This window comes from Fistularia commersonii, chromosome 9 (genome assembly GCF_037954325.1).
Source record: "Fistularia commersonii isolate RoL2024-O1a breed Wild chromosome 9, RoL_Fcom_v1.0, whole genome shotgun sequence".
NCBI lineage: Eukaryota > Metazoa > Chordata > Actinopteri > Syngnathiformes > Fistulariidae > Fistularia > Fistularia commersonii.
In genome coordinates, this window is record NC_141292.1 from 16338917 (window position 1) to 16362028 (window position 23112).

At 47.9% G+C, this 23112-nt stretch overlaps 1 protein-coding gene across 4 annotated transcripts; it reads left to right on the forward strand.

The window, feature by feature from the left end:
• The first annotated feature begins 19069 nt into the window (after positions 1-19069).
• On the forward strand, positions 19070-22843 carry LOC147231393 (class I histocompatibility antigen, F10 alpha chain-like). Of its 4 annotated transcripts, XM_086152764.1 has the most exons (7): positions 19078-19231; positions 19783-20049; positions 20245-20523; positions 20974-21264; positions 21506-21598; positions 21776-21793; positions 21945-22843. In XM_086152764.1, the coding sequence occupies exons 1-7, from the start codon at positions 19174-19176 to the stop codon at positions 21998-22000; spliced, it is 1062 nt and encodes a 353-aa protein (XP_086008890.1). In that variant the 5' UTR covers positions 19078-19173; the 3' UTR covers positions 22001-22843. The 4 variants fall into 4 exon arrangements, with proteins under 4 accessions (XP_086008894.1, XP_086008891.1, XP_086008890.1 ...); XM_086152766.1 differs by lacking the exon at positions 21776-21793; XM_086152765.1 differs by lacking the exons at positions 21506-21598; positions 21776-21793; positions 21945-22843 and having other exon boundaries at positions 19077-19231; positions 20974-21470.
• Positions 22844-23112: the final 269 nt, after the last annotated feature.

The following is a 23112-nucleotide window of genomic DNA, read 5'->3' on the forward strand; positions in this document are numbered from 1 at the left end:
TGGCTCCCAGATCTCGCGGGGTGCAGCGACAGGGCGCTCAGGGATGCCGGGGAGCGGCAACAGGGCGTTTGGGGATCCTGGGTGCGGCGACAGGGCGTGCGGGGATCCCAGGTTGCGGGGCTACTTGGGTCCAGCAACAAGATACCTGGCGTCAGGGCGTGCTGGGCTCCCAGCGTCTGGGGGGGGAGGGCGCGCATGGCTCCCTGGGCTCCTGGGGTCCAGCATCAGCCCGCATGGCTCTCTGGGCTCCAGCATCAGGGCGCATGGCTCCCTGGGCTCCAGCATCAGGGCGCGCGGGGTTCCCAGTGACAGGACGTGCTGGGCTCCCAGGGTGCGGCAGGAATCCCGATGACAAGGTTCCTGAGACTCCTGGCATCCGGAGGGTGGGGCGGGGCTCCTGGGGTCCAGCAATAAGGCGCGCAATGTTCCCGGCATCAGGGAGCGTGACTCCCAGAGCTCCTGGGGTTCCTGGTGACAGGGCGCGCAGGAATCCATGTGACATGGCGTGCGGGAATCCATGTGACAGGGCGCATGGGAATCCTGGTGACAGAGTGCAAGGGGCTCCCGGTGCCCGGGGTTAAGGGGCATGCGGCTCCCGGAGCTCCAGGAGTCCAGCAACAGGGCGCGCAGGGTTCCTGTTGACAGGGTGCTCGGGAATTGTGATGAAGGGTGCGCGGGGCTTCCGGCGTCTGGGGGTGGTGGGGGCACGACTCCCGGAGCCCTTGGGGTCCAGCATCAGCATGCGCGGGGTTCCCAGAGACAGCACGCAGTGGGCTCCCGGGGTCCAGCATCAGCACATGCGGGGTTTCCCAAGAACAGGACGCAGTGGGCTCCCGGGGAGAGACAACAGGGCGCGCAGGGATCCTGGCGTGCGGGGCTCCTGGCATCTGGGGGAGAGGGGGCCCAACAAGATTCCTGGCGTCAGGGCGTGCTGGGCTCCCAGCGTCTGGGGGGGGAGGGCGCGCATGGCTCCCTGGGCTCCTGGGGTCCAGCATCAGCCTGCATGGCTCTCTGGGCTCCAGCATCAGGCCGAATGGCTCCCTGGGCTCCAGCATCAGGGCGCGCGGGGTTCCCAGTTACATGACGCACTGGGCTCCCAGGGTGCGGCAGGAATCCCGGTTACAGGGTGCCTGAAACTCCCGGCTTCCGGAGGGTGGGGTGGGGCTCCGGTAACAAGGCGCGCAATATTCCTGGCATCAGGGCGCGTGACTCCCAGAACTCCTGGGGTTCCTGGTGACAGGGCGCGCAGGAATCCATGTGACATGGCGCGCGGGAATCCATATGACAGGGTGCAAGGGCCCCCGGCGCCCGGTTAAGGGGCATGCGGCTCCCGGAGCTCCAGGAGTCCAAGGGTAGGTTGAGCGTGGCTCCCAGGGCGCGCATGGCTCCCTGGGCCCCAGCATCAGGGTGCGCGGGGTCCCTGGTGACAGGACGCGCTGCGCTCCCAGGGTGCGGCAGGAATCCCGGTGACAAGGTGCCTGAGACTCCTGGCATCCGGAAGGTGGGGCGGGGCTCCTGGGGTCCAGCAATAAGGCGCGCAATGTTCCTGGCATCAGGGCGCATGGCTCCCAGAGCTCCTGGGGTTCCTGGTGACAGGGCGCTCAGGGATCCCGGGGTGCTGCGACAGGGCGTGCGGCGATCCCAAGTTGCGGGGCTACTTGGGTCCAGCAACAAGATTCCTGGCGTCAGGGCGTGCTGGGCTCCCAGCGTCTGGGGGGGGAGGGCGCGCATGGCTCCCTGGGCTCCTGGGGTCCAGCATCAGCCCGCATGGCTCTCTGGGCTCCAGCATCAGGGCGCATGGCTCCCTGGGCTCCAGCATCAGGGCGCGCGGGGTTCCCAGTGACAGGACGTGCTGGGCTCCCAGGGTGCGGCAGGAATCCCGATGACTAGGTTCCTGAGACTCCCCACATCCAGAGGGTGGGGCTGGGCTCCTGGGGTCCAGCAATAAGGCGCGAAATGTTCCCGGCATCAGGGCGCATGGCTCCCAGAGCTCCTGGGGTTCCTGGTGACAGGGCGCGCAGGAATCCATGTGACATGGCGTGCGGGAATCCATATGACAGGGCGCATGGGAATCCTGGTGACAGAGTGCAAGGGGCTCCCGGTGCCCGGGGTTAACGGGCATGCGGCTTCCGGAGCTCCAGGAGTCCAGCAACAGGGCGCGCAGGGTTCCTGTTGACAGGGTGCTCGGGAATCGTGATGAAGGGTGCGCGGGGCTTCCGGCGTCTGGGGGTGGTGGGCGCACGACTCCCGGAGCCCTTGGGGTCCAGCATCAGCACGCGCGGGGTTCCCAGAGACAGCACGCAGTGGGCTCCTGGGGTCCAGTATCAGCACATGCGGGGTTTCCCAAGAACAGGATGCAGTGGGCTCCCGGGGAGAGACGACAGGGCGCGCAGGGATCCTGGCGTGCGGGGCTCCTGGCATCTGGGGGAGAGGGGGCCCATTGCTCCCTGGGCTCCTGGGGTCCAGCATCAGGCCGCTTGGCTCCCTGGGCTCCAGCATCAGGGCACGTGGGGTTCCCAGTGACAGGACGCACTGGGCTCCCAGGGTGCGGCAGGAATCCCAGTTACAGGGTGCCTGAAACTCCCGGCTTCCGGAGGGTGGGGTGGGGCTCCGGTAACAAGGCGCGCAATGTTCCTAGCATCAGGGCGTGTGACTCCCAGAACTCCTGGGGTTCCTGGTGACAGGGCTCGCAGGAATCCATGTGACATGGCGCGCGGGAATCCATGTGACAGGGTGCATGGGAATCCTGGTGACAGAGTGCAAGGGCCCCCGGCGCCCGGTTAAGGGGCATGCGGCTCCCGGAGCTCCAGGAGTCCAGCAACAGGGCGCGCGGGGTTCCTCTTGACAGGGTGCTCGGGAATCCTGATGAAGGTTGAACGGGGCTTCCGGCGTCTGGCGGTGGGGGGCGCACGACTCCCGGAGCCCTTGGGGTCCAGCATCAGCACACGCGAGGTTTCCCAAGAACAGAACGCAGTGGGCTCCCGGGGTGAGGCGACAGGGCGCGCAGGGATCCTGGCGTGCGGGGCTCCTGGCATCTGGGGGGGAGGGGGCCCATTTCTCCCTGGGCTCCAGCAGCAGGCCGCATGGCTCCCTGGGCTCCAGCATCAGGGCACATGGGGTTCCCAGTGACAGGACGCACTGGGCTCCCAGGGTGCGGCAGGAATCCCGGTTACAGGGTGCCTGAAACTCCCAGCTTCCGGAGGGTAGGGCGGGGCTCCTGGGATCCGGTAATAAGGCGCACAATGTTCCTGGCATCAGGGTGCGTGGCTCCCGGAGCTCCTGGGGTCCAGCAACAGGGCACGCGGGGATCCTGGGGACAGGGCGCACGGGAATCCTGGTGAAAGAGTGCACGGGGCTCCCAGCGCCCGGGGTTAAGGGGCACTTGGCTCCCGGAGCTCCTGGAGTCCCATCCTGCTCAGAGACTGAACTCTAAAAATTAGTCCTTCAATGTGAGCAGGTGTGAGAAGTGTTTTCCATAAGTCTTGTCAGTCTACTACAAGTAGTTTAACTGCCTTGAGGGAATCCAAAACTAAAAAGTCCTCCAGGAGGAGGCTAGTTCCTAAAACAAAAATCAAGCAGTATCTCAGGGTCATTAGCAAAATTGTAATGCTGGGAAGGCATGTCCTTTTGGTGATTTAAAATGAATTGCATTCTATATTTGTTTCATTTTATAGGGTCAATAGTGACACTTGTGCTGTGAGAGACTTGTGAGAGACTTGAAGGGCTGTTTCTTTTCATGCTTAAGCTATGGCATTCATTCTGTGGAAGTTATACAGGGGTTTCTATAAACGGAGGATTATATATTTTTGCTCGCTTGGTAATTTTTTAATTAACAAATATATACACAGGAAGTCATTTAGCCAGGGGTAGCATATACACATGTATACACATACACACAAAAATTAAACAATTTCTTCCTAAATAAAGTTATTTTTGAACAGGGGTTTTGAAGTCCATTTATAACGGTGCCGTATTCATACATTTCCTGTAGAAAGACTGAAGTTTTGTTTGCTGTTAGTCCATTTTCTTTTATGAATGTGAAATTTTCCAAAAAAATAGAACAAGTTTTACAAAAAAAAAAAAAATGAAGTCCTTTTCCTTGGTGTGGTCTTCATCAAAAAGAAAAATGCCCTTACCCAGCAGTTGCAGTGAGAATCCAATTCTCCTCTTGATACAGGCTTGCAGATTTGAAAAGAAAGAATATTTGTGAATACACAATGATGCAGCCTCAGGGCAGCACGGGCCAGTGTCTCCTTGAGCCAAAACCAAACATGCAAATCAAACTTAATAATCTCATACGGGATCTGTCAAGGCCCGGGTCAACGACTGCCATTGGCACCGATGACCTACAGGATACCATTGAAACTGGGCTACTGTAGGTCAAAGAAGGAGTGGAAGAAGGTGTGTTCAGAAGCGGAGAGTGAAGAGGAAAGGCAAGAGTCTGGGACTGAGAGTAGGAACTTTGAATACAGGGACTATGACAGGAAAAGGTAGAGAGTTGGTGGACATGATGCAGAGAAGGAAGGTGGATATACTGTGTGTCCAAGAGACCAGGTGGAAAGGAAGTAAGGCTAGAAGCTTAGGAGCAGGCTTTAAATTGTACTATCATGGTACTGACAGGAAAATAAATGAAGTAGGATTTATCTTGAAGAAGGAGTTTGTTAGGAATATTCTGTTGGTGAAAAGAATGCCAGACACACTTATGAGTCTGAAAACGGAAATTGAAAGTGTGATGCTGTTAGTGTCTATGTCCTGCAGGTAGGATGTAAGTTGGAGGAGAAGGAGAAGTTCTGGAAGGAGATGAATGAAGTGATGCAGAATATCCCCAGAGATGAGAGAGCAGTAATTGGTGCCAACTTCAACGGGCTTGTTGGTGAGGGCAATAGAGGGGATGAAGAAGTGATGGGCAGATTTGGTATACAGGATAGGATCACAGAGGGACAGATGGTGGTAGACTCTGCAAAAAGGATGGGAATGGTTGTAGTGAACACTTTTTTCCAGAAGAGACAGGAACATAGGGTGGGTGAGAGCATACCCAGACAGCATAAGATGGTGGTTTGTAGGATGACTCTGGGGACAAGGACGATCAAGAAGACAAAGGCAGAGCAAAGGACAAAGTGGTGGAAGCTGAAAAGGCAGAAGTGTTGTATGGTTTTCAGGGAGGAACTGAGAAAGGCTCTAGGTGGTCAGGGAGAGCTTGGAGATGATTGGACAACTACAGCTAATGTTATCAGAGAGACAGGTAGGAGAGTACTTGGTGTATCATTTGGGAGGAAAGTACATAAGGACACTTAGTGGTGGAATGAGGAAGTGCAGGAATATATACAGAGAAAGTGGTCAGCAAAGAAGTGGAGCAACGAGCGGAGTGAGGAGAACAGACAGGAGGACAGGGCAATACTGTGTAAAGATAGAGGTAGCAAAAGCAAAACAAAGGGAGTATGATGACTTGTATGCTTGGATGAACAGCAAGGAGGGAGAGAATGATCAATACAGGTTGGCAAAACAGAGAAATGAACATGGAAAGGATATACAACAGATCCGGGTGATTAAGGATAGTGAGGGAAATGTATTGACAGATGCTAGAAGAGTGATGTGAAGATAGGAGGAGTACTTTGAAGTGCTGATGAATGAGGGAAATGAAAGAGAGACAAGGGTAGAAGAGGTGACTATTGTAGACCACAAAGTAGCAGAGATTAGGAAAAGTGAAGTGAGGAAGGCATTGAAGTCAGTTGGTCCTGATGATATAGCTGTGGAGGTGTGGAAGTATCTAGGAGAAGCAGCGGTAGAGTTTTTGACTATATTATTTAACAGGATCTTAGACAGTACGAAGACGCCCGAAGACTGGAGACGAAGTGTGATAGTGCCCATTTTTAAGAATATCGGGGATGTGCAGAAGTGCGGCAACTATGGAGGGACAATGTTGATGAGACATACAATGAAGTTATGGGAAAGCGTAGTGACTAAGAGCAAAAGTCAGCCTTTGTTAGCAGCAGTATGACTTCTGGACTTCTTCTTCTTTTGGATTTTCCTTCAGGGGTCGCCACAGCGAATCAACAGTCTCCATCTAACCCTATTCTCCGTATCCTCTCTCACACCAACTACCTTCATGTCCTCTCTCACTACGTCCATAAATCTCCTCTTCGGTCTTCCTCAAGACCTCTTTCCTGGCAGCTCCAATTCCAGCATCCTTCGACCAATATATTCTCTATCCCTCCTCTGCACATGTCCGAACCATCTCAGTCGGGCTTCTCTGACCTTCTCTCCAAAACATCTAACATGTGCTGTTCCTCTGATAGACTCATTCCTGATCCTGTCTATCCTGGTCACTCCCAAAGAGAACCTCAACATCTTCATCTCTGCAACCTCTAGTTCTGCCTGCTGTCTTTTGAGCATTGTAACAGTTCCTAGTCCATACATCAGCGCTGGTCTCATCACTGTCTTATACACCTTTCCTTTTATTCTGGCTGACAGTCTTCTATCACATAATACCCTTTGACACTTTTCTCCACCCATTCCAACCTGCTTGGACCCGTCTCTTCACCTCTTTTCCACACTCTCCTTTGCTCTGGTCTGTTGACCCTAAGTACCTGAAATCCTCCAGCTTCTTGATCCCCACTCCCTGTAGCCTCACTGTTCCACCCGAGTTCCTCTCATTCACACACATATATTCTGTCTTGCTGCGACTAACTTTCATTCCTCTCCTTTCCAGAGCATACCTCCACCTCTCTAGATTTTCCTCTCCCTGCTGTCTGCTCTCACTACAGATCACAATGTCATCCGCAAACATCATGGTCCATGGAGATTCCTGTCTAACCTCATCTGTCAGCCTATCTATCACCTCTGCAAACAAGACCATGATGGAGTCCCACCTTCACCTTGAACTTCTCTGCAACAACTACAGCACACCGCACCAGTGTCTCACAGCCAGCATACATGTCCTGCACCAGTCAAACATACTTCTCTGCCACTCCAGACTTCCTCATACAATACCAGAGCTCCTCTCTTGGCACCCTGTCATACGCTTTTTCTCGGTCTACAAAAACACAATCTAACTCCCTCTGGCCTTCTCTGTACTTCTCTATTAGCATTCTCAACGCAAATACTGCATCTGTAGTACTCTTCCTAGGCATGAAGCCATACTGCTGTTCACAAATGCTGACTTCTGCTCTCAGTCTAGTTTCCACTACTCTTTCCCATAACTTCATTGTATGGCTCATCAACTTTATCCCTCTATAGTTGCCGCAATTCTGCACATCCCCTTTATTCTTTAAAATAGGCACCATCACACTTTGTCTCCATTCTTCAGGCATCTTCTCACTATTTAAGATCCTGTTGAATAATCTAGTCAGAAAATCTACCGCTGCCTCTCCTAGACACTTCCACACCTCCACAGGTATATCCTCAGGACCAACTGCTTTTCCACTCTTCATCCTCTTCAATGCCTTCCTCACTTCACTTTTACTAATTTGTGGTCTACAATAGTCCCCTCTTCTACTCTTGCCTCTCTTTCATTGAGACAACATAATGGAACAGTAAGGGTGAAAAATACACAACCAGATCTTAATGACAGTATAAGTAGAGCGACAATAGCAATAACAAGAATAAGAATAAAAAAAAATAGGCAGAATGTGTGCGGCCTGGGACAAACAAGAGTAAGAAAGACAGCAGAGTTAGGGCATGACATGTACATGGGTGAGGTAGTGAGATTGTGGAAGCAGCACAGATGCACCTCAGGCTGGTTAGAGTTGTGTGTCGTCCATACTGTTGTTCTCCAGGCACAAAGGAGCGTCTAAAGCATTTTGGTTCTGCGTTCGGGGTGAGATGAACCGTTGGCTGAAGGAGCATCCCATCAGCAACAGTTCGTGGTGCAGGGGATGGGAAGGATTGTTCAGGATCACTCCCAATTTGTCCTTCACCTTCCCCACTGCCACCCATTGAAGATGGTACATCTCTGATTCTTCCGAAAGCCCACAACCACCTCCTTGGTCTTGGAGATGTTGACTAGGAAGTGGTTCTCTCTGGTTGATGCATCCAACAATGGAAGAGTCATCGGAGAACTTCTGCAGGTGGTAGGAACTGGAGTTGTACCGGAAGGTGGAGGAGAAGAGGGTGAAGAGGAATGGAGACAGGACAGTACCTTGGGTTCTCCAGTGCTGCACGCCATGGCCTCGGAAACACACCCATCCACCCTGACATACTGCAGCAGTCCTATTAGATAATGAAGGATCCAGGCAGTGATGTGAGGGTGAAGTTGCATACTCTGCAGCTTGTTCTTGAGGAGGGTGGGTTGACGGCACTGTTGAAGTCACTGGAAAAGTCAAAAAAGGTGACTCTCACATTGCTTACTGTACCCTTCGGATGAGAAAGGGCTCTATGAGTGAGAGAGATGATTGCATCCTCCACACCCATGTAGTGCCTGTGCCTCCCATAGTTTCCCCATTATCTCCGTCTGGACAGCCCTGAGGGTCTGGTGGTCCTTAGCCATGAAGGCCCTCTTCTTTTCTTGTTGTTAAGGAGGCCTTTGATGTCCTTGTTGATCCATGGCTTGTTGTTATTGAAACAACAGACCTTTTATTGTGATATAGTCTGTTATGCAACGGGAGAGGCTCTTGATGTTGTCACCAAAGTCCTTTCAAAAAGGCTCCAGTCGGTGGCGTTGAAGCACTCCTACAATGCCTTCTCTGTGGCTTTGGACCAGATCTTCACAGACCTGGTGCTGGCCGCCTGCCGCTTCACCACCAGTGTCCACGAGTACCAGGTTATGGTGCGAGTTGCAAGGGGGGCGGGGGGGGCTATAGGAACTATGACAGGAAAAGGTAGAGAGTTGGTCGACATGATGCAGAGAAGGAAGGTGGATATATTGTGTGTCCAGGAGACCAGGTGGAATGGAAGTAAGGCTAGAAGCTTAGGAGCAGGCTTCTTATTGCCTTTAGTATTGGCAGGAGGAACACCGTGGCAAACAACACAGTGCATTAGAGAAACGGTATCTAGTCACACACGTGAAAGAAGAGTGGACAGGTATATAAATAAGTTAAGGAAATAAAGAGACAGAATTAAAGATAGTAGGAGCTGCTGCAACAGGCTGCAGTCCTCCAGCAGCATTTTAGAAAAAACAAAAGAAGTGGAAACGGCTTCTGTGAACACACAACATGTGGTCAAAGGACCTCTCAATGGAGGTGAAACAGACCAACCTGAGGCCGAAAAAAAGAGATAGCAGAAATGTTAAAAGTAGCCAAATCTGAAAAAAAAAAAAGAAAAAAAGTGCACTGGTGAGTTTGGGAACTCAAAAAGGGCCTTAGCTCCACAGGAGACAACAGGGGTGGATGATTGCAGAATCCTTTCCATGGTGAAGAAAAACCCCTTCACAACTGCAACTGCCTGGAGCAAGAACCCGCCGCCAGGACACTGGTTATTCTTCTTTCAGTGAATTGGCGTCACCACCATAGACCGCGCCACTGGAGCTCGACAGGTTCCTCCGAAGAAGTGAGTTTACCTTTTTGTTTTGCTGCTGCCGTAACAAAGGTTAGAGCACTGCTTGCAAAACTGTAGCACAACGCTTGTCTCTGTGCGGTAAAAGCTGCTTTACGTTTGCATCACTCTCGCCATCACTCTCCACCGGCAACTTGCTAGCAGCTAGCCACTACTAGCTGATCGACCTGCGGCCCCGCGCATAACTGCCCGGCTCCCTGCCTACCTCCCCGTGGTTCCGTTACGCGGCGTGTTCGCCGCCCACGGGGCTGGAGGTAAGAGAGAGCCTGCTGATTTTCACTGTGGCCGCCGAGGACCTAACATCTCCCCCGCCCGTCAACCTCCGCTCCCCCGCCAGCACCATGCCGCCTCACTCCCCGCTCGCAAACCAATGCCACCCGGACGACAGCGCCTGTCAGAATTGTGCGAAATTGCTCAAGCGTATCGCGGTTCCGGAAAAGAGAATTGACACCCTCCGGGCGATTAACGAAGGAGAAGACTTTTTGCGCGATATAGAGACATCACTCTCCACCGGCTCGGAAGCGAAATGCACATCAAGAACAACCCAAGACGACACAGTGGTCTTCGGCCCACTCAAAGCCACCTCTTTCGGTAGTAGAGAGGATTTGGAAGACACACTTCCTTGGGACCCAGTCAGAGATCCATACCCCACGCGGGAGAGGAAAGCCAGCACCCCGCTGAGACTGAACAGTGAATCGGCTTTCCCACCACTCCCAGCGCCGGGAGGTACGCTCCCTTCTCGTCGCAATTCCACCAACAAAAGACTTCAACTCCTCAAAAATGCTGTTTGGAGCCGCACGCCGAGACGAGACGTCGACAGTCACAAGACCACCACTAACACCCCAAAACAGTTCCCACCTCATAAAACGGTTCCTAAAAGACTGCTAATCGGTCACCAAAATGTAAGTTCGATTTCACTACCCGAAACTATAACTCACTCTTTTGCCGATGCAAACATCGCAGATATTAAACGGCACGTCCCTTTGATTCTCACGGAACACCCCAAAACACGAACCGTTATCATTCACGCCGGGAACAATGACGCCAGGCGCAGACAAAATTGGGCATTGATGACCCAATTAAAAAGTCTCACGCGCCAAATTAATAACGAATTCAACTGCCATTGTATCCTTTCCGGAACCTTCCCGGCACCTCGGGACGGTTCCGAAAAATTCAGTCGTTTATATGGAACACATCAATCGATGGAAGCCTTTGCGTCACGATCCGGTCACGGATACATACACAATTTCGACTCGTTCTGGAAACGCCCAGAACTTTTTGCATACGGGGAGCGAATCAATTACCGCGGTGCCGAGATCATCAGGGAGAATATTCTCCAATATCTCAAACAATGACGCGATCAGCGGTGCCCAGGCGCCACCAGAACCAAGGTTCTGATGAGGCCTGGGCAGCGACTCCTCGACTCCACACCAACCCCCCATCACAAGCCCTTGTACGAGTATGACGTCGCAAATATGGATTCCAACGAGGGAGAGGACCTCATATGTGAACTCAAATCATCTCTTCCCAACAGAGACATGGAAGGCCCATCAAAACAGGACACAGTAACTCTCACGATAACATCAAGAGCTTCTAGTGTTACACCCATCAGTGAAACAATACTGCCCCCTGCCGGATCACCACAAGCAACGCACTCAAATCGTTCACCAGTGCCCCCTGCTGGCGCAAAGCAACAACTGCACCCGGCAGTCTGTCATTTTCAAAACACTTATAAAATATTCCAAAGTGTTAACCACGCCAATATAATATGGAATCCCAGCTTCAAACACAAAGGTTTAATTGGTGGTCATCTTAACATACGCAGCATGTTACCAAAGAAAGCACAACTTGAAATCTTGCTATCAAACACAAATTTAGACTTTCTAGCCCTTTCTGAAAGCTGGTTATCTGCTTCAATTGAGAGTAACCTTGTCACTTTTCCTGGTTTTAAAATCTTTAGAAAAGACCGCCCCAAGAGAGGTGGTGGAATAGTGTTTTATATCAAAGACACATTTCAATGTGAAGAGATCACACTCCCAGATGGATGTATGGAATGTTTAGGTATAAAAATGGTTTTTGCAAACAAGATGCCCTTGAATATCGTTGTCATATACAAACCACCCAAAGAAAATGACAATGACTTCACCCAACTGAACCACATCATTAAAACTCTGGGAGACAAATCATAATTGGCGATTTCAATATGAACTGGCAAAGTAAACAGACCAGTTCAAAGCTCAAACAGACCTGCTCAAAGTCAGGCCTCACCCAACTCATTAACTCCCCAACCAGAATCTCCAAATTCTCCAACTCTACAATTGATCTAATATTCACAAATAAGCCCGAACGAATCACCAAAACCTACAATTTATCGACGGGCCTATCAGATCACAATCTCATCCTCTTAATCAGGAAAATCAACAACTCCAAAAATATCCCTCAGTCTCTCAGAAAAACCCCTTTCGTCCCCCCAAAAAATTTTCCACAACTAGACAACGATATTGAAGGAATTCCACGGGTTGAGATGATAATGGAAACGAACCGTGATGCACTCTGTGAAGCAATCATCGCCAACACAACTGATAAAATTAATAAACACTCCGTACTCCCGAAAGCCTGCAAGAAGCAGAAAAAATTGCCATGGTTCAGCGACAACTTAAAGGCAATCATGAAAAAACGCGACCTGGCACTAAAACGATATATCAAAGCGAAAAGACAATCTGACCACCTCCTTTTCAAATCACTCAGAAATAAAACGATCGCTGCCTTCAGACTGGCCAAAGCAAACTATTTCCTAACGCTAATTCACACAGCCAAAAGGAAATAGTAAATGACTTTGGCAACAGATTGACAAACTATCGGGCAAACCAGCTAAAAGCTCAAAAAATCTACAGTTGAATATGGAAGGCGAACTCATCACAGACAGCATCGCAGTTGCCGATGCATTTAACAAACACTTCCTCAACATCTGTCCAATGGCGGACGGTGTTATCTCTGTCTCGGCCCCCCTTTTCCAAACACCACCCCTTGAGCTCTTACCAATAACACAGTTAGAGACCCTAAACTACATCACATCGCTCTCGAACTCCAGAGCCAAGGACATATATAACATCGATGCCGGCACGGTCAAACGTAACAAATTAGCATTTGTGCTCCCCCTAACGTCACTGATCAACAACTCCTTTGTCAACAACACCTTCCCTGAGGCGCTGAAAAAATCTGTGGTCACGCCGATTCATAAAGCGGGAAACGCTCAAGACGTAAATAACTACAGACCCATCAGCATCCTACCGGTTTTTTCCAAAGTAATAGAAAAAACAGTAGCGAAGCAACTAACAAACCATCTAGAGGCCAACCAACTACTTCACCCCATGCAATTCGGATTTAGACCCAAATACTCCACCGAAACTTCATGCTGCCATCTAATAGAACTTATCAAAAAACATCCAGACAACGGCTTTAAGGTAGGCGCCATCTTTCTGGATCTCAGAAAAGCTTTTGATACCGTCAATCATAAAACTCTCATTGAAAAATTGAAACTCTTCAACCTATCTAATAACACACGCGACTGGCTCGCCTCCTACCTAAATAACCGAACCCAAACCATCAACGGAAGCAGATCCGCATTTGGAAAACGCACCATGGGAGTGCCATAAGGTTCGACATTAGCTCCGCTCCTATTTAGTATGTACATCAACGACCTCCCAAGCATCTGCCCGAATATCATGACACAAATGTATGCGGACGACACAGTCGTCCTGGCTCATGCGAAAAGCATAAGCGAAATCAACACAACCCTAAACAGCGCTCTGAGTAGAATCGCGGGTTGGTTAGAAACCAACCATTTAGCGCTCAACGTCAAAAAAACAATGGCGGTCTTGTTCTCAGAGCACTACCACCCAACCACAATCTCACTCTTACGGTTAACAATGAGCCAATCCAAAACGTCACCGAAACAAAATACCTGGGCATTATCATTGACAACCACCTAAACTTCGAAAAACAAGCCAACGCCCTGTCCCACAACCTGAAAAGGACAGTAAACACCTTCAAACAGATAAGAGACTCTCTCTCCCTAGATGCCGCCAAAACATTCTATAACGCCCTCATCATTTCCCGAATAACATACTGCAGCACTACCTGGGGTTTCGCCACTAGTAATGCGATTTTCAAAATTACAGCTGTGCACAAAAGAGCACTAAAAATTCGAGATAAAAAAAATCTCACACATCACCACTGTAGAATTCTCGAAAAACATAATCTTCTTGCCCTCCCGCACATCTTCGAATTAGCAAACCTCACCCTAGTCCACAAAATACTAAGCGGTGCAGCCCCCGGCCCCCTAGACAAATTCTTCGACAAATCCCACAACAACCTAAGAAGTGGCACCCAGGGAAACTGCTCCGTTCCAAACAAAAAAACATCTTTCGGTCAGAACTCGCTCTCTTTCGTCGGCCCAAAACTCTGGAACGATCTGCCCCTAGGAGTTAAAACTTTGAGTCTTCGGAGCTTCATTGAAGCCACCAAACAGCTCCTGCTAAGAAAACAAATATGCCAACACTAAGCCAGAACCGTCTCCGTCTCGAGCCAAACTGTCTAGCGACCTGCCCCGCCAGCCTCCTTGATGCTTCCGCCCTGCTTTTGCATATAATAAAAAAATAAAAAAAAAGAATGAGATGAACCTCTTATCACGGCCTTAACCACAAGCAAGCGGTTTTAACTGGTTTTAACATGTTTTAACTTGTTTTCCGGTTTTAACCTGTCTTCAACCTGTTTTAGCTACTTACTAATTGTTTTTATTCCCCACTGGAGTACATTTACTCCACCCACGGACAGCCGGGTGCAATATAGCAACTCTGCTAAGCCTGTCTGGTACATCCATCTTCTCATATCGCGTTTTATGCTGAAATGTTTAATGGCACTGTACTGTCTGTCCTTAAATAAAATTCATTCATTCATTCATTCATTCATTCATCCCCTCAGGTGAAGAACACTCCCCAGGAAGTAGGTCTATCAGTATCTATGTCTACCATAAAGATGAGAGTAAATAAAAAGGATTCACCACAAGGTACAAACCATTGGTCAACCTCAAAAATAGAAAGAATTGACTTTGACAAAAAACACGTGAAGAAGCCAGTCCAGTTCCGGAACAGCATTCTTTGGACAGATGGGACTAAGATCAACCTGTACCAGAATGATGGGAAGAAGAAAGTGTGAAGAAGAATTGGAAGTGCTCATGATCCAAAGCACACCACATCTTCTGGTGGAGGCAGTGTGATGGCATGGGCATGCATGGCTTCCACTTGTGTTTATTGATGATGTGACAAAAGACAGAAGCAGCCGGATGAATTGTGAAGTGTTTAGGGATATATTTTCTGCTCAGATTCAGCCAAATGCAGCAAAGTTGATTGGCTGTCGCTTCACAGTACAGATGGACAATGATCCAGAACATACTGCAAAAGCAACCCAGGAGTTTTTTTAAAGTGAAGAAGTGGAATATTCTGCAATGGCTGAGTCAGTCACCAAATCTCAACCCAATGGAGCATGCATTTTACTTGCTCAAGACAAAACTGAAGGCAGAAAGACCCACTAACAAGCAACAACTGAAGACAGCTGCAGTAAAGGCCCAGCAAAGCATCAGAAAGGAGGAAACCAAGCGTCTGGTGATGCCCATGGGTTCCAGAATTCAAGCACTGACTGCAAAGGATTCTCAAAAAAATATTGAAAATAAACATTTTACTAGGGGTTATGTTTATTTGACCAATTTTCATTTGAGCCCCTGAAATGAGGAGCGTTTGTATAAAAGTAGCTACAATTCCTACATGCTATTCAGATATTTTTGTTCAACCCCTTGAATTAAACCTTAAAGTCTGCACTTCAATTCTGTTGTAGTTGTTTCATTTCAAATCCAATGTGGTGGCATGCAGAGCCCAAATCATGACGATTGTGTCACTGTCCAAATATTCCTGGGCCTAACTGTAGATGTGAAGAGATTCTGGAAATACACCATGAAGAATGTGAAGAAGCAAAGATCTTCAAATAAAATTGCTTTCATCCTATTAATCTTGAAGTTATGTCTGTTCAGATTGCAATCATCAAGTATTTCTGCACAGCATCCTCTCAAGTCCCAAACTTCCCAGAGTTTGTGGAAGTTGGTTTGGTGGATGAAGTTCCAATAACCCACTACGACAGCGACACCAGGAGAAAAGAACCCAAACAGGACTGGATGGACAAAGTCTCAGCAGATGATCCACAGTTCTGGGAGACAGAGACCCAGAGGTTACTGGTTAACCAGCAGTGGTACAAAGTCAACCTCTAAACTGCAAAGCAGCTCTTTAACCAGACCGGAGGTTTGTTCACACACACTTCTGCACCCTGAGTTTATGTCCATCCCATCATCAGAATCACTAGGGAAGATATCACTGTTGGCAAACTTCCTTTCTTGGACTATTGCACTCATACTCAACAGGACAGAGGATTAACTGGAAACCAACACACACTGATCAATTTTTACTCTTTGACTCACATCACCCCCTTGAACACAAACTCGGGGTTATCAGAATTCTACACCACCGGACCAAGAACATCCCGTCAACCACCGAATACAGAAAAAGTGAGGTCCAAAATATTGGTAAAGCCCTCAAATCCAGTGGCTATCCTAATTGGGCCTTTGCCCAAGACTGGAAATGTGGTGGAACAGCACATGTTCGATGTTTTGGAGAGAAGGTCGGAGATGGTTGGGTCATATTCATTATTATTATTATATGTGGTATATGTACCTGTCATTGATTTAGAGAAAAACTACATAAACATTTAGTTTTAAAAAAAAAACTGAATATCTCTCTTGGGCAGGGATAAACTTTGCTATTTCATTGTGCCTTTTCGTAATATCAAGAACCATGTTTTGCTCTCCATTGCCTACTGAACCTCCAGCATTGACACTGGATAGTGTTTGGGTTGTAAATGGGCAGTACTTTTACCAATAGATGGTGCGACTGCTCTATCATCGTGTTGTTCTGCTTGTAGGTGTCCAGTGAAGAACGAACGTTCTGTGTGTTCATGCTGCCTGAAATAAAGTTCGTGTTCGAAAAACAAGAGCCTCAGCCGACTTTCCCATACAAACAGCACTCCCCGATAGATGCGCTGTCTATCAAACTCCGTTCAAGCCAACATACACAGCGTGATACAGTCCTACCACAAGTCTCTGGCGTTGCAGTGGTGCACTGTGAGACGTGATCCTTGTGTCCACAGATGCCACTTGGGTGTAGCTTGTTTGTCGACAAAGTTGTAGAGACTCCCAACCAAGAAAAAAACGAAGTGAAGGAGAGGCTAAGTCCACTTCCATGCCCTCGTCTGGCCTTGTTTATTCCAACAACTAACAACCAAGACAGACAAGGCGAGGCACAGCACGCAGTTCCAAGTGTTCACTTTCTAGTTGGTTTACGTTCAACAAAAATGATGTTTCCCCTCCTCACTCCCTTTCCATGCAGCCGCCACAGTGAACAGGTGAATGTAATCCCAGTTCAATCATTCGGTCAATCGCCGCTCCTTGACCACACCCCCTGTGACAACTGACAGCTAACTTCAAGATCGATAGCTTAGCATATAGCCCTTTGGAGTTGAGGGGCGGTGTGGCTCAGGGTGTGAGAGTGGTTCTCCCCGGAACTTAACGTTCTGGGTTCAGTTCCCAACGGGCCATTTGAGGTTTTGCTGAGCAAGACCTTGAACCCCTGGCGCTGCTCATTAGCTGCCTTCTGCTCATGGTTCATCCATGATGGATTAAATGCAAGGGTCAAATTTCCCTGATGTTGCGCTCTGTGTAGAACTGAATGTGAAAATGAAGGTATTTCTGTCTTCCACCAATTTAAAAACCTGAATGAGAACGCTGAGGTGGCGAGTCCGTGCAGACTGTGGATGCGCTGTGGCCAACCGTATGACCCAGATCCAACGCCATTGGTCCGTCACGAAGACATCGGACCCTCCGATCCTGCCCGTCAGGTAGACAGGTAGTAGCGTAGCTGATAGCAGAACGGGACACGTTGGACTGGACTGACTAAATCCTGGGAACTCAACACACACATTGCCAAGGTAGGAGTTCTTTTACGGTTCACTCTCTTGTTTTTTTCCACTGGTCAGTTGTTCACCTTCTCTTTTTTTTTTTTGAGAAGCTTATATCTCCTTTGGACCAGGCAGATGTTTAGTGCTGTTTTCTCCCGGTATTGGCCCGGACAATCAAAAGTTGAGTAATCTCATGTTTTAGCACTGCATTTATCGTCTGATCGGCCGAACCATTTCTTTCAGATTCCAGATGTTCTCGGTGGAAACGTGGCAGCGCCATTGCAAAGTTGAATTCAAAACTTGAGCAATCTCATGTTTATCAGATGTAAAAGAGGATGATTTTGTCACAAATAGTCAAAGTCAACTGTATTGTCAAAACTGCCAGATGTTCACAAATATTTCTTATTCCTCCTTTTTTTCATACAATTTTCCAGTATTATTTATTATTGTTATGTTTTCTTTTAACTCTGGCACAACATTTTCCTTTGAGATAAATAAAGTTGTTCTTATTCTTATACAGAGCATTGAAGTAGAACAACAGAGAACTACGGCGAATTACGCAGAGGTAGATTTGGCAGGAGCGCAATTTTCTTTCGATTTGTCAGTTCTGTCAACAAGTGACAGAAGGTGCAGTGGCAAGAAAAAAAAGAAAAGTGATAGCAGTATGAAAGTGCAGTTGCATCAACTGTTTTTACAGGGCTTTTTTTGCATTGAAGTGAATGAATAACTGAGTCCATGAAAGAATTCCCATGGCAGGTACTTGATGTGAGGTTCAAAATGTGATGAGAATGTTTAAAAATAGTTGTATGTTTACTAACATGCTGCAATGTAGTGCAGGATTTGTTCAAAATTTAGTGTCTTGTGAAAATGGGACATTGTGATTTCATAGAAATGTTGTAGACGTGATTATTATATGAGAAAACATGAACACAATCGCTGCCTTCACATGGACGAATAGCATTGATAATTAATAACAACAATATGTGAAGAAAGTTGAACTGAACAAATGTTTTCATTCACAAAACTGCATTTCCACTGAGAAACGGTTGCAGTTCTCCAGGCGTCCACTAGGGGGCGCCCTGAGACAAACTCAGTCACAGGAAACTCGCATGTTTTTGACGCTTGACGTGATATTTTGATCAGGACGGAAAGAAAGAGCAGAAAATCCATCAATTGAAACTTTGATCGGTATTAATATGACTTTGGAACAGCGGGAAACTCGAAATGAGTTTTATTTATCATGAAATCGCCTCATAAAGTGGATAAAAACAACTGCGTCATACAACGCAGTATTTCCCACACCGATATGTAAACTGTTTTTTTTTATTATATACTTTTTATAATTTATATCCTTGCATTTTACAGTACTAACGGCAATGTTTCCATGACCATAAAAGCATTCTGACTCATTCTGACTGACTTTCGCGTCTAGCCTGTGCATTTTGAGTTCACCTGGCGACCCGTGACGTTTCAGCCCGATCTGAATTCTCATTGGCTCAGACGGGGGTTCGTTGCAGCTCCTCACCAGTGGATCCTTCAGCGGAGCTCCAGATCCTTCACCTGGAAGACCAGCGTGTGTTTGGGAACAACAATGCTTGAACATCTGAAGGCTCTTCAAACCTGGAGATGATGAAGATCTTTCTACTTGTGCTGGTTGTCATGGGAACGTCCAGCGTGACGGCCGGTAAGTCCGTTTCTTTTCGCTTCATTTGATTTCCTCAAAGAGTCTGAAGCAGCAGCTCGTGTTTAGTTTGGTCCAAAGATGATCTTCAGCCTGTTTCTCATCAACATTTCACCTTTAGGATCAGATGGAAACTGTAGTTTTTAGTTCAGAGTGAGAGTTCAGAGGAGATGGGAGCAAATACGGACGTTGTTTGGAGTTTAAGATCAGACAAAACGAAAGTGAAAGCAGATATGAAGACATTCAGGAAATCCAGCATGAAGGAAGGACAGAAGCAAAGATCTTCAAATAAAGTCCCTTTCTATTAATGTTGGAGTTTTATCTGTTCAGATTGAAATCATCCCATTTCCTAAAATACTGGAAATAATCCTTCACTTTGAGATTGACTTGCAGTATTTCTGACTAAATGTTGAACTGCTTTTCTGCTAAATTAAAGTGTAAGTTCTAGAATAGTTCCATCATTCACTGTGTTTTTACATCTTTGAGTAACTTAAAGCTGTTTATGGAACTTTCAGTCACCAAAACCTCATCATTCGGTGAAATATTTCTTCCAGTGATTCACTCCCTGAAGTATTTCTACACGGGCTCCTCTCAAGTCCCAAACTTCCCAGAGTTTGTGGATGTTGGTCTGGTGAATGAAGTTCCAATAACTCACTATGACAGCAACACCAGAACAGCAGAACCCAGACAGGCCTGGATGGACCAAGTCTCAGCAGATGATCCACAGTTCTGGGAGACAGAGACCCAGTACTCACAGGGTCACCAGCAAGTCTTCAAAGTCAACATTGAAATTGCAAAGCAGCGTTTCAACCAGACTGGAGGTTTGTTCACACACACACACACACACACACACACACACACACACACACACACACACACACACACACACACACACACACACACACACACACACACACGCACACAGCTCTGCACCCTGAGTTTATGTCCATCCCATAATAAACACAGCGGACTGTGCTGAGATCTCACTGGTTCACTGCAGCTTCTGTCTCTCTCAGGAGTCCACATTCTCCAGTCTATGTCTGGCTGTGAGTGGAACGATGAGACTGGAGAAGTGAATGGATTTCATCAGTTGTCTTATGATGGAGAAGATTTCATCTCATTGGACCTGAAGACAATGACATGGATCGCTCCGAGACCACAGGCTTTCATCACCAAACAGAAGTGGGACAATGACGAGGCCAATAATTATTACTTGAAGCACTACCTCACCCAGTTTTGTCCTGAGTGGCTGAAGAAGTATCTGGACCACGGGAGGAGCTCCCTGCTGAGAACAGGTGGAATCACATGACCTGACGTCGTCTCAACAATGTTTCGACTTCTTTTCAAATCTTTGGTTATTTTCTTGATTTTGAGGAAACAATTTTGGGACTTCCAGTAAAATTGTCCATCTCAGGCCAGTTTGATGTCCAATGAACACGAACCAATCAATCAATCAATCAATCAATCGATCTTCTTTCCTGCTTCTCTGTTCATTGGATGCAGATTCTTGGGTTCTTCCTTTCTGCTTTTTGCTGATTTCACTCTTAAATATTGAAAGTTTAGACGAGACAGTGAGTAATATTTGTCCACAGCAGAAGAAGGTGTGATGTTTGTATCTTCACTCTTCTTCCTCCATGTCTCTGCCTTCCTTCTCCTGCCCACTTTCTAACCTGCCTCCTCCGTGTGGATGGAAGTTCTTCTGAGTTCAGGCGTTGACAGAAACTCTGTTTCTCTTGACGCTCCAGATCTTCCCGGAGTGCATCTCCTCCAGAAGACGCCCTCCTCTCCGGTCACCTGCCACGCCACCGGTTTCTTCCCCAGGGAAGCCATGCTGTTCTGGACGAAGGACGGAGAGAAGGTCCCTCAGGAGCTCGGAGAGATCCTCCCCAACTCCAATGGAACCTTCCAGATGAGCACTGACCTGAAGCTCCCGGACACACCCGGAGATCTGAGGGCATACAAGTGTGTGTTCCAGCTCTCTGGTGTCAAGGAGGACGTGGTCACCGTCCTGGACAGAGACGCCATAAGGAGCAACGGTAAGACTGGACTCACAGGGGATGAAGGTGGGAAACGACCCTCTAGTTTCCCATCAGCGTCCAGATCTTCAGATCCAAAGTGTGTCGGATTCATGTCTGCCATCAGTCGGGCTTTTTCTTCTTGCCGAATTGTTCAAGTCAGGATCAGTCAAACTTAACTGGTTAACAAGAACTGAACCGCAGAGAAGCAGAGAGACGATTTCAAGACGAGAAACTTTTTGTGTTGTGTTTTGCTGGACAGCAAAGCCTGGCCTCGTCCTCCCCGTCGTCATCGCAGTGGTTGTTGCTGCTCTGCTCGCCGCCGTTGGATACGTCTTCTACAAGAAGAAGTCTGGTGAGAGACCTCCACAGGGAGATGTTTGACTTGGACTCGATGTTGTTTCATTGTAAATATCTTTGTCCCAACGTGAAGCCGTGCGAGGCTCCGACTTTCAGCCTCGCCATGTTGAGACACATCGTCTGCAAACTCTTCTGGCAAAGTTGAATTATTTCTCTTCTCTTTGTATTTCAGCCAAAGCTCCTCCGTCTCGTAAGTAGACGCACTTTATGTTTAATTCTTTGGAAGTGACTTGCTCTCTGAAGATCCAAAATGTGAAACCAGCAGAGGTGTTTCCTGCAGGGAAAAGACTCCTGTAGTTTGGAACAGGATTCGAGCTAATTGTTTGTTTCTGACCTTCCAGCTGTCGGCAGCTCAGAAGTTTTGGAGGAACTCAATCCCAAACCCTCCTCATCTTGAGGGACAAACCAACCTCTGCACTCAGTGAGTTCCTCCTGAAAGCTGCCTTCCAGGGTTCTTCTCGTCTCCTCGGGCTTTCAGATGAATTGTGGAAGTGACCGAAGAAAGGAGACGTCATCTTCAGTCCAGCCGTAAACTTGGAATAACGAGTTCAACATCTAGAATGGAGTTTAAAATTGGATTTCTGAAGACAAGCAACTATAAAAGTGTATTTAAAAAGGATTTGACTCCATAAAAACATGAGTGGAACTGACGGACATTCCGTCCAACATCTACTCAGCATCACTGAAAGACACGTTTCCCAACAACACGTTGACAAATCATCCTGAGATCTGGCTCTGAATGCAGCACCACTTCTCTGCATCTGATATCTGAAGCGATCTGGTGGCAGCTTTTCAAACACACACACAAGCAGTTTATTCATCCAGAATTTCCAGGTCTACGTTGCTCTGCTTGAACAGACATACTTTGGGGTTTGTACTGTTTATTGCAACTGATATTGAATTGTTTTGTTGGACAGAAAATCTCTACTTGGAAACCGGGGTTTCTTTTCTGTGGATTTTGTTGTCAAAGAAAACCTGACAGAATCTTCCTGTGATTTCATGGGCCATAGAAGCAGCTCCACAAGAAAAGAAATAGTGGGAAACTGGCATTTAGAAGTGAGTGTTTTATTTTTTTCAGACAAACGCACACTCACGATGGTCCAGGTGTTTTCCCTGAAAAATCTTTTCTGCTGAGTTCTGCAGAGACTGCTGACGAATGACAAGTGTCAGGAAACATTTGTCCTCTGCTGAGGTTAACAGCGAAAAATGTAAGACAACAGCTCGACTAAATAAATGTTTAAACGAGAGCCACTTGGTTGGAGTCATTTGGGCTGCTCAGCCCTCTTTTTATATGACTTGGCCTCTCTGATGCCTTTCCTCATACTGACTCTGGCAGCCCTGAACTGAGCTTTTTCCCCAGATGAGAAGGTACCGTTCCTGTCTTTTAGGAGCATTTCGACCTCCGCTTCTTCACAGGTTCTGGTTTGGATACACCCAAATTTGTTTGTCCACCATGACAGTGGCAACAAAGTGTTAGATGTAACAAGACACAGCTGAGGTGTACACTTC

Bases quoted from the DNA above. Each gene is read 5' to 3' on its own strand.
- LOC147231393 (XM_086152764.1), top strand. From the start codon at position 19,174: ATGATGAAGATCTTTCTACTTGTGCTGGTTGTCATGGGAACGTCCAGC. The intron at 19,232-19,782 runs GTAAGTCCGTTT...TATTTCTTCCAG, and splicing joins AACGTCCAGCGTGACGGCCG to TGATTCACTCCCTGAAGTAT. The intron at 20,524-20,973 runs GTGGAATCACAT...TTGACGCTCCAG, and splicing joins GAGCTCCCTGCTGAGAACAG to ATCTTCCCGGAGTGCATCTC.